The 11,611-nt window shown below is 41.7% G+C and overlaps 1 protein-coding gene across 4 annotated transcripts in view; it reads right to left on the bottom strand.

Moving 5' to 3' along the window:
• The window catches only part of LOC109912243 (threonine--tRNA ligase 1, cytoplasmic-like), an 18,759-nt gene extending 7,160 nt beyond the window's left edge, over positions 1-11,599 (bottom strand). For 2 of the 4 annotated variants that reach the window (XM_048593307.1, XM_048593310.1), the window contains exons 1-5: positions 10,422-11,599; positions 5,600-5,737; positions 5,031-5,108; positions 4,850-4,950; positions 3,651-3,755 (exon numbers count right to left, since the gene is read on the bottom strand). In XM_048593307.1, the coding sequence (XP_048449264.1) occupies positions 3,651-3,755; positions 4,850-4,950; positions 5,031-5,108; positions 5,600-5,737; positions 10,422-10,580 (581 nt within the window). In that variant the 5' untranslated portion in view covers positions 10,581-11,599. Of the gene's footprint in view, positions 1-3,650; positions 3,756-4,849; positions 4,951-5,030; positions 5,109-5,599; positions 5,738-9,454 lie in introns of all 4 variants that reach the window. The other 2 variants (XM_048593309.1, XM_048593308.1) reach the window with 2 other exon arrangements.
• Between the last annotated feature and the right edge of the window lie 12 nt (positions 11,600-11,611).

Genomic DNA, 11,611 nt, shown 5'->3' with positions numbered 1-11,611 from the left:
TCGAAGAAGGGTCCAGACCCGAAACGTCAGCTTTCCTGCTCCTCTGATGCTGCTTGGCCTGCTGTGTTCATCCAGCCCTATACTTTGTTATCTCAGATTCTCCAGCATCAGCAGTTCCCACTATCTCTGAATCACTTTTAAGCTTAGAACTGTCTTTTGGTAAATTTTCCCTCTCGAGATTTTTCCTCTCGCCTTGCTGCCTAAAGCTGCTTTCATTGTCCCCGATTTAAATTGCTTTAATCAAAGGTAACATGAAGGGTATTCATGTGACCGGTTCTGAAGTTTCTCTGACAGCAAGATTGGTTAGTTGGATTACTGGTCTTTAAAGGGGACCCTGATTGTTATTAGGAAGGAGGTAAAGGGTGTTGATGCTTAAAAGCAATGGCAGCAACCTGTATGCTAACAATGGATAGACAGAGTGTCTCCAAATTCCAAAAAAGTGCTCAGGATGTTATCTTGTAAACAATTAGGCTTTAATCAGTCAACTTACTTCAAATAAAAGACAGTTGCTCTCTCGAAGATAGTTAATCAGTATTTCTAACTCGATACAAAGTCTATGTGACTCACATTGTCGTGGAGATAAAAAAAAAAGTTTCTTCTCAAAGCCCAAGATATCCCTGAAACATTCAAAATTTAGCTCAGGATATGGGAGAATGAAAGCAGATACAGGCAGCAAGACACTATGATTCACTGCACAAAAATGTAGGTGGGAAGCTCGTGTTTAATTGAGAAGACCAAATTCATGCGGAATTAATATGAGGCTGGAGGATTCACCTAGCTTGTGAGAGAAGAATCACGGGGGAAAATATTCACAAAGTCATTTGAGATTAAAAGTTTCCAGGCTCAGAGGGGAAAAAAACAAAACCAAGCACACTAAGAGCTAAGAATCATTTTGGACAGATTCCAGAGAATCAAACACCTACTTAAATGAATGGGCAAAAACTTAGCAGATAGGGTATAATGTGGGAAAATGTGGGGTTGTCAAGCAAGTACCTCAAGTAATCAGGAATGTTGACCTTCATAGCACTGGTTGGGAAAATCTTCCTACAACATTTTTGAGATCACACAAGACTGTTAGGTACAACAGTGGTCTGCTTATTTAAGGAGACACGTACAAGCATTCAAAGCAGTTCAGAAGTGTTTTTTATTCATTCACACGATGTGGGCCTTGCTGGCTAGACCAGCATTTATTGTCCATCCCTAACTGCCCAGAGGGCAGTTATGAGTCAACTACATTGATGTGGGTCTGGAGTCATATGTAGGTCAGACGAAGTAAGGTTAACAGATTTCCTAAAGGACATTAGTGAACCAACTGGGTTTTTCCTCACAATCAGTTATTGTTTCATGGTCAACATTAAACTCTTAATTCCAGATTCTTTATTGAATTCAAGTTCCACCATCTGCCACGGCAGGATCTGAACTAGGGTCCCCAAAACATGAGCCACGTTCCGAGATTAATAGCAATAATACCACTCGGCCACTGTCTCTGCAATAAGATTTAGCAGTTTTGGCCTATATACATTGGAGTGCAGAAGAATTAGAAGCCATCTAATTGAAATATTTAAGGTTCTGAAATTGCTTGGAAAGGCAGGATGTTTCCCATGATGGGACACAGAGAAAAATAACAGTTCATCCATTTATGATGAGGATGAGAAGTAATTTCTAAGTTCTCCTCTCATAAGGTCATTAGACTTTGCAATTTTCTTCCAGAAGGAGCAGAAAAGGCTAGATCATACAGTCTATTTAAGGCAGATTTTTGGTCAACAAGGGAGGAAAATGGAGTTCCGGCCCCAATCATAAACTTATCAAATGACGAAGCAGGCTTGATTTGTGGATAGTTGAAATTAAATGATCAGAATGAGAGAATGGCAGAACAATGATGCATCTAACTGCCAGACTGAAAAGAACATACAGTCTCACTGGAGTGCAGGGGAGGGACATGGTGGCAGAAAAAGTAACAAGCAAAGCTAAAAGAAAGGGAAGGGATAGGTTCGCAATTTGAAGGTGTTCAACTCAATATTGAGCCCAAAAAGGTTGTAAAGTGTCTAGTTTAAAGATGAGATATTTCTCCTCCAGTTTTCACTGAGATTCACATGAGCACTGCAGCATGCCAAGGACAGACAAGTGGGCATGTGAGCAGGATACTGTGTTAAAATGACTAGTTATAGGAAGGTCAGGGTCATGTTTGTGCACAGACCAGAGGTGTTCTGCAAAGCAGTTACCTAGTCTGCATTTGGTTTCTCCAATGTAGAGTAGGCCACACTGGGTGCAGCAAATACAATACAAAAGATTGGAGGTGGTACGGGTGAAATGCTCCTTCATTTCACCTGAAAATCCTACATTCCAATTCTTAGTCTGTAGTCCAAACAGATATGAAAAAATCTAGTTTAAATGCAATGAGTTTTCCATCTCTATCATCCTTTCAGACGTTTCTCACAGACACCATTACATTTATAAGTGGTTTTATTAAAAGTAAATATCATTTGAAACATTCAGCCAGACAATAAATCAATTTCCTTGCAGGAAACACAGATGAACAACAGGTTTGTGAAACATATTTGACAAGTAAATAGTTTTGGGAACAGGTGGAAAGGATAACGTTATGCAGCTGCAGTGCCAGACGAACGGTGATGATCTAATATCTTGCACCTTCCGTCCAGCATGCCCATAATGCAAACTGCAAAGAATAGCTTAGAGGAAAAGTCCTGCAGTTCATTTATAAATCTCAACAGAGAATACAGTCACGGAGCTGAGTGGTTGACCAGATGGGATAGGGACAAAAGCAAAGTGAGAATCATGGAGAAAAAAGTCTTAGGAGGAAGTCAACTTGAGCTCAGAGGGGTCATTAGAAAGGCTAACAATTAGACCAATATCACCTTTCCCAGTGATGGCCCTCAAGGAACACTGGTTGAGGGATAAATCATTACAAGCTCTGGTCTAATCCTGACTGACCATCTGATCACATTTTAAATGCTTGCAATGTTTTCACTGACATTAATAATCTCCTAATAACACATTTACTCACCTGTTGCCTTCTTTCACCCAACAGCATTGTTGCACTCAGAATAAAATAGCTGATTATTTCAGCATTTTAGCCACTTCTAAAATAACAAAGTTGGACAGGAAGTGAATCCAAAGTATGTTTACAGGATCTTAGCTATCAGACTCTCAACTCTTGGATCTGAAGGATCCAGTTGAGCTCAGACAGATGGGACTGAAGTCTTCCTGTCTGAAAGTGTTTTGTGAAAGAAGAGCCAATCAAGTACAATAAATTACAGATCCAGATCAGAAAAGCTTTGTATTCAATATGAACAGGGTGAGTGGAGGGATTTAAGGTGGGTCACAATACAGTATCAACAGGCCTTTGAAATCTAGAATCAGGAACCCAATTCACTTCATGTTAAGCAACCCATTCCAGCTCTTCCCAGTTCCATGCACACGACTGCCTCAAGTGGATAACTTACACTGTAGATATAAAACATAATGAGGCAGCTCTGCAGCTTCACAGGGGCACTCACTTGAGGAATTCACTCACAGTGAATGGAGGTGATTCTGTAATAACACTCGAACTCTGAAACCAGAGAGGGCAAGACCAGCACAATTTCCAAGTGAGACATTTACTCTGCCACACCAAGTACTTGAAACGTTACCATTTCCCAGCATAGTCTTCAGCAAGAATTGCCACCATGCGTTCCAGCGATCCTAGCACAGCACGGTGAATGATAACTGGGTGGCTTCCACTTGTTCCATCTTTACTATAGAAAACAGGAAAACGAACTAGCAACAGCATGACAAAAATAATGACTTTTTCCACAAATTCCAGGCAACCCCCCGCTCAACTTGGTTATTGTCAAGCTTCCCTGAAGTCAGTGTCGTCATGGTCAATAGGAGCTGCTATTAACCAGAAGCTCAACCAAGTCGCCTTTATTCACATATGAACTCAAGCTACTTACTTATCATTTCAAGATGATGGCAGCGGAGTAGCAGCATTCAGGCCCAGGTCTTGAGCTCAAGAAGCATCCACTTCCATCTGCCTTTCTTTTTTCCCCTCTTTCTTCTACTTTTGCTCTTTCTTTTTCTCTTTTGTTTCTTTTCTGGCAGCAGTGGTCCCCCAAAGTGTTGGCAGCGGTCCCCTTCCTGGACCATCGGCAGCTGTGGGAGTGGTTCCTTCCCAGTGTGTTAGCAGTGGCTGGAGCCTAGTTCAGGACCAGACTGCTTCAGCGGCAGTTGTATTGCCAAGATTTGTCCAGTGCAGACTCATGACGACGGCATGGTGGAGGCAAGATGGTGCTGAAGAACAGCTACACAGTTCCAGCAGCAGTGGTTCAGATCCACACCATGGCTGGTCCCGGGTACCTGACAGCAGAAGTGTTCCGGCTGCGGCAGTGTGTGGGGTCTTATGGCACCCGAGTGTTCACAGACTGAAGAATGGACTTTGGGGCTTTGTTTTTTCTGGTGGCGAGGACTCGTGAGAGGCGGGGGAGTGATCTGGACGTTTCCTTTTCTTTTAGCTGTTTCTTTTATTTCTGATATTTTTAATCCTGTCTTCTATATACTAAGATGTTGCCACAGACTTTGTACACTTTTCACTGTTCCTCTGTACTGCTGTACTTGAGTACACGTGACAATAAAATCTAAACCCACATCCAACAAGCCTGACTGTTGTCCAAGTTACAATCAGCACACTCTGACACAGAGAATTTGAATAGTCCAGTTTGTAGAGCTGGATTCTATATTGTTATCTGATTACCATAGAGCAACTGTTGCACCCATTAACCCCAAAAAGAGTGCAGACATTACAAATGGAAAATCAAAAACATGATCATAATATCATCAAAGCTGTACTCACCTAACGTACACCAGATTAAACTGAATGGGCAGCTGAAAGTCCAGCTGGATGGTAGCACACTGATGGTATCGGCCTAGAGCATCCTTTATCTCAATGTCGATCTACAATGAATCAGAGAATTAGAAAGTGCATGGAAGATTTGAGGAGATAACTACACAATGCAGCAATATCCTACACTAACCTTTGGTCCATAAAATGCTCCATCTCCCGCACTCAGTCTCCACTGCTCATCAAATGCATTCAAACAGCACTCCAACTGCTAAACCACAAGAAATAAAAACATGAAACTCAGTATCACTCACAGCTTGTTTTACTGTTATATTTGTTTAAAACTGGTCTTTCACAGCATTTATCTCATTGGAGTTCAAAAGTTCACATTGGTCAATGTATATCGTCCCAATGTCTGCATCAATTTTGCTGAGAGCATGAGTTAAAAACAGAGCAAGTTGTCTCTGCAATGTCTGGTCTCACTCCAAGGGGTACACAGCAAGAATGGAGGCAGCAGAGGTCATATTTACTGTGCTGCAAACAGCTTCCTTTTCAATTGGGGACGTGATAACTTAGAAATACAGAATTGGTTTTATCAGATAATCAGTGTTGGTTTGAAAAGCTCTCCATACAGACTAAGTCCAGTTTCCTTTTTGCAACATGAAATGATGATTGCAGCCACACATTGTTGATGTCAAGCCAATTCACCATCAGCACCAATTACTCTTTCCACTATTAGCCAACAGTCCAGCAATCACTTGCCTTTTCCGCCTGATTCCACAAGTGCAGATCGCCCAGAAACTTTTCCGGCCGTGTGGAAAGGATGAGCTGGAAACTGAAGCCAAACACTCCATACACCGACCGGATAAAGTCCAGACATTCACTTATCTCCTCATCAACCTGTAAAAGGAGAACAAGTAAAATAAGAACAGTCACCAACTTCAAACCAATAAAGTCAAAAAGAAACAGGAGCATTGGATAAATTAGCCATCTTTAAGGGCCATGTTTTATTTTTCTGTATTTCTAATTATGGATTGAAATGGGAAAAGAACTGTTTGAAAAACTAAGCAAGCAGTCTGATACTCATTGTAAATACACAACTGCAGGCTCTAGCAATGAGAGATGGTTTGCAGATGAACTAGAGCCAAAGGCTGTGTACAAGTATAGATTCAGCCAGTAATAAGCAACTGATTAGTCTGCGGACCAGTGACCAGTTATCAATGAAAAAGGTCATCTTCCTACAATCATCTGTGTGATTGGCTCTCATGTACCTGAACTGCTTGGGGCTGTTAACAAGATAGTGAAAAGTCTTCCAATCTCCATCAACTCAGGAGTTCTCTCTATTCTCTGTAGTCAAAGCTACTTTAAGCTTGAAGAAAATCAACAAATGAAAAAGTACAGCACAGGAGCCGGCCCTTCGGCTCTCCAAGTCTGTGCCAACCATCATGCCCTAATTAATCTAAAAACAAACCTGCCATTCTTTGAACCATATCCATCTATTCCCTCCCTATTCATGTACCCATCTAGGTGCCTCTTAAATGTCTTCAATGTGCCCACTTCCACCACCTCTTCTGGTAGTGCATACCAGGCTGCTACCACTCTCTGCGTGAAAAACTTCCCTTGCACATCTCCCTTAAACCTTCCCCCTCTGACCTTGAATCTGTGCCCCCTTGTAATTGAAACTTCAACCCTGGAAAAAACCTTTGACTATCCACCCTATCTATGAATCTCATAATTTTGTAGATCTCTATCAGGTCTCCTCTCAGCCACTGTCTTTCCAGTGAAAACAATCCTAGACTTTTTAACCTTTCCTCATAGTCAATGCCCTGGAGACCAGACAACATCCTGGTTAATCTTCTCTGCACTCTCTCCAAAGCTTCCACATCCCTCTGGTAGCGTGATGACCAAAACTGCACACAATACTCCAAATTCGGCCTAACAAGGGTTTTATATAGCTGCAACATATTTTGCCAACTCTTGTACTCCACACCCCGGGCAATGAAGTCAAGCAGCCATATGCCTTCTTAATCACCTTGGCTACCTGTGTTGCTACTTTCAGCAAACTGTGAACCTGAACGCGCAGATCTGTCTGAATGTTATCTTCAGTTTCTGTATGCCTTGACTTTTGACTAATAAGCCAAAACCTCTATAAAATCAGCACCTTCAAGCAATGTCCCCCACAAAGACAGTCATCACCTTAAGGAGAATAACTTCAGAACAAAAAATGGGAATTATAAAAGCATATGATATAGTAGCAGAATTAGGCTGTTCGACCCACCAAGTCTGCTCTGCTGTTCGATCATGGTTGATATGTTTCTCAACTGCATTCTCCTGCCTCCTCTCCATAACCCTTGAACTCCTTACCAATCAAAAACCTACCTATCTCTATCTTAAATACACTCAACGATTTGGCCTACACAGCCCTCTGTGGAAATGAGTTAACAGATTAACTACCCTCTGGCTAACAAAATTCCTCATCTCAGTTAGAAAAGGTCATCTCATCACCCTGAGGCTGTACCTCAGGTCCTGGTCAACCCAACGAATGAAAACAACTTTTCTACATTGATTCTGTCCAGAGCTCTCAGTATTCTGTACATTTCAATCAGATCCCCCCCGCCAAATCCTTCTAAACTTGATCAAGCACAGACCCAGAGTCTTCAACTAATCTTCATATAACAAGCCCTTCATCCCCGGGATCATTCTTGGAAACCACCTCTGGATACCTTCCAATGCCAGGACATCCTTCCTTAGATAGGGGACCCAAAGCTGCTCTCAGTATTCCAAATACCACAGCCTTATATGCCTCAGCAGTGCACATTTGCTCTTGTATTCTAGTCCTCTTGAAATTAATGCTAAAGTTACATTTGCCTTCCTAACTACCAACTTAACCTGCATGTTAACCTTAATAGTATCCTGAACTAAGATTCCCGTCTCCCTTTGTGCTTCATTTTTCTGAAGCTTTTCCCCATTTAGAAATAGTTCATACCTCTATTCTTCCCCCCAGAGTGCATAACGTCATACTCTCCCAGACTGTATTGTATCTGCATATCTTTGCCAACTTGCCTAGCCTGTCCAAGTCCTTCTGCAACCTCCACGCTTCCTTAAAACTATATGCTCTTCCACATATCTGTGTCATCTGCAAATTCAGCAACTGCCTTCAGATCCTTCATCCAGATTGTCAATGTATAATGTGAATAGTTGTGGTACCAACACTAACTGCTGTAGGACCCATCTAGTTGCTGAAAAAGACCTCTTTATCCCTAATTAATGCCTCTGCCAGTCAGCCAATCCTCTAACCTTGCCTCTAACATTGTGGGCTCTTATTAATTTGTTCAGTAGCACCTTGTCAAAGACCTTCTGGAAATCCAAACAGATCAAATCCACTGGCTCTCCTTTGTCTAACTTGCTTGCAATCTCCTTGATGAATTCAGACAGATTTGTAAGGCATGACCATCCCTTGATAAAGTTGTGCTGACTCAGCCCTATTTTACCATGCACCTCCAAGTACTCAGCAATCTAATCCTTAATAATGGACTCTAAAATCTTACCAACAACCAAGGTCAGACTAACTGTCCTATAGCTTCCTGTCTTCTGCCTCCCTCCCTTCTTAAACCAAGAACGGTACATTAACCATTTTTCAGTCTTCGGGTGATCCTCCCTGACTCCAGTGATACCTGAATGATCACCAATGCCTCTACAATCTCGTCAGCTATCTCCTTCAGAACTCTGGGGTGTAGTCCATCCGGTCTGGGTGATTTATCCATCCTCAGACCTTTCAAGATCCCCAACACCTTCTCCTTAGTGATGGCCACTACACTCACCTCTACCCAGGCTCTCTTGAAGTACTAATATGCTACTGATATCTTCCACTACAAAAACTGATGCAAAGTACCTACTCAGTTTCTCTGCCATTTCTTTGTTCCCCATTACTATTTGTCCAGCTTCATGTTCCAGCGGTCCATCCAATGTCCACTCTTGCCTCTCACTTACCTTTCAGATATCAAAGAAACTATTACAATCTTCTTTTATATTACCAGCTATCTTACCCTGATATTTCATCTTCTCCCCCCACTTAATGCTCTCTTAGTTATCCTCTGTTGGTTTTTAAAAGCTCCCCAATCCTCTGGCTTCCCACTATTCTTCATCACATTGTATGCTTTTTGCTTTGCTTTCATGCAGTACCTGATTTCCCTTGTCAGTCATGGTTGCCTCATCCTCCCTTAATATGTTTCTTCTTCCTTGGGATGAATTCTGCTGTGCCTCCCAAATTACCCCCAGAAACTCCTACCATTACTACTTCACCATCTTCTCTAATGGGCTCCCCTTCCAAGCAACTCTGGCCAGGTCCTCCTTCATGTCTTTGTAGTTAGCTTTACTCACATGTAATACTATTACATCTAATGCAATCTTCTCCTTCTTAAGTAGCAGGATGAATTCTATCATATTATAGTCACTGCCCCTGGTTTGCTTCACCTTAAACTCCCTAATCAGGTCTGCCTCATTACACGTCACCAAATCCAGAATTACCGGCTCCCCAGTGGCCTCTACAACAAGCTGCTCCCAAAAACCATCTTGTAGACATTCCACAAATTCCTTTTCTGGAGATCTGCTACCAACCTGATTTTCCCAGTCCACCTCCATAATCGAAGTCCTTATGATGACTGCAATACTGCCTTTCTTACATGCCTTTTCTACTCCTGATTTATTTCATCTCCTGGGGAGGTGATGGCCCAGTAGTATTATCGCTAGACTGTTAATTCAGAGACCCAGAGCATGTTCTATGGACTCGGTTTTGAATTCCGTCATGGCAGATGGTAGAATTTAAATTCGATAAAAATCTGAAATTAAAGGTCAAATGATGGCCATGAAACGATTGTAGGTAAAACTGATATGGTTCACTAAAGTTCTTTCAGACGGAAACCGCTGTCCTTATCTGGTCAGGCCTACAAGTGACTCCAGACCTCTAGCAACATGGTTGAATCTTAACTGCCCTCTGTGTAACTAGGGATGGGAATAAATGCTAGCCACTAATGCCAACTTCCGCTTAATGAAAAAAGAAAATTCTTCCCCACATCCTGTCTATTTGGAGGAGGCCTGTACACAGTTCCCATCAGACGCATTTTCCCCTTTATGGCTCCTCAATTCTACTCACAGAGTCGGAAGGTTTAGAATCTATCACTTCTTGCTAAGATTTAATTTCATTTCTTACTGAAAAGGCAATTCTGCCCCTCTGCCCGTCCTTTCAATGGAACATGTATCTTTGGATACCCAGCCCTGATCCTTACAGCCATGACTCTGTAATACATCGTACCTGCCAATTTCAATCTGCACTACAACCTTATTTGTTTTGCTTCATATGCTGCTTTAAGTACAACACCCTCAGTCCTGAGTTGACCACCCTCTCCTTCACATAGTTGTTCCTTTATCTGCTGTGCCTGAAGTTAGATTCCTGACACTACCCATACCCGCTTTCCTAATACTTATTCAAATTCAACTGCACTTCAACTGCTGCTCAAGTTATAAGGGTCCACACCTGATTCTGAATAAAAAGGAGACTGAGATCAGAATGCAACATTTCACTCACCTGCTCTATCATACAGAAGATGTGAGCATCATCCTGTTCGAACCGACGCACTCTGCTTAATCCTGTTAAGGTGCCTGAAAACTCATAGCGATGAAGAACCCCAAAGTCAGCTAATCGTAAAGGGAGCTCACGCCAAGATCGTGGACGATGGTCAAACATCAAACTGAAACAAACAGTGTTTAAGCATTCTGGCACTACCAGTCTGATACACCACTTCTCATGGGAACCAAGTTTCCCATCAGTCTGATACGGATCTATCCAAGTTCACAGAGAAGATTCAGTATTGGCGTTATTGGACTCGGTCCCCAGTATCCCACTGATATTATGGAGCCACTGGTATAGGTTAGATACATGACACAGAACAAGCCTAGCCCAATCACCAATCTTAGTGAATGTGCTCTACTCAAGCCTCCTTCCGTCTTTCCTCATTCAAATATATAAGAGACAACTATTCTCTTCTCCCTCGTGTTTGTCTAGTTTCCCCTGGAATACATCTAAGTTATATAATTCAACCACTCCTGGTGATACCTGTGAATTCTTACTACTCTTTGTTTAGAGAAGCTTCTTCTGAATTCCATATAGGATTTCTTGATGACTATCTTATATTGATGACCTTTCTTATGTGTTTCAGGAAACAGTCTTTTTCAAAACCTCTCATAACTTTAATTACTTCCATTTGGTTCCTGTTCAGCCTTTTTTTAAAAAAAAACAAAAACTCACCTGATTTTATTTTCCTGATGTCAATGCACACATTTCTGATATCATCCTTATGAATGGTCTCTGCCCCTTTTTCTAGTGCCTCTCTTTTTCATAATGTGCACTTGCTCACATTTAGTGTTGAGCCTTATTTGCCAATTAGCCTGTTCTGATAGAGAGGGAGTCCTCCTATATTGCAGTATCTGACCATACCTCCACATATCACAATTTGGAAATTGTATTTTGATTCCAAATCTAAATTGGGAATGTAAACTATGAATAGTGATCCTTGAGGAATACCACTGCCCACTGTTTGTCACTCAATAACAATCCTTTACTCACAACTCTTCTGTTTTGTCTTGAAGCCAGTTGACAAACCATTCTACTTCTTGTCCCCAGACTCCATTTCTCTAACCTTACTCATTAGGGTACTATGGGTTACATTATTGAAGGCCTTTTAAAAAATCCAGTTATCTACTATGTCACCATTGTCT

The sequence above is a fragment of the Rhincodon typus genome, unplaced genomic scaffold (genome assembly GCF_021869965.1).
Source record: "Rhincodon typus isolate 14 unplaced genomic scaffold, sRhiTyp1.1 hic_rhity00002641, whole genome shotgun sequence".
In the NCBI taxonomy this organism is placed as follows: domain Eukaryota; kingdom Metazoa; phylum Chordata; class Chondrichthyes; order Orectolobiformes; family Rhincodontidae; genus Rhincodon; species Rhincodon typus.
Note: the sequence above shows the minus strand (reverse complement) of the source record. Positions and strands in the feature narration are given on the sequence as shown.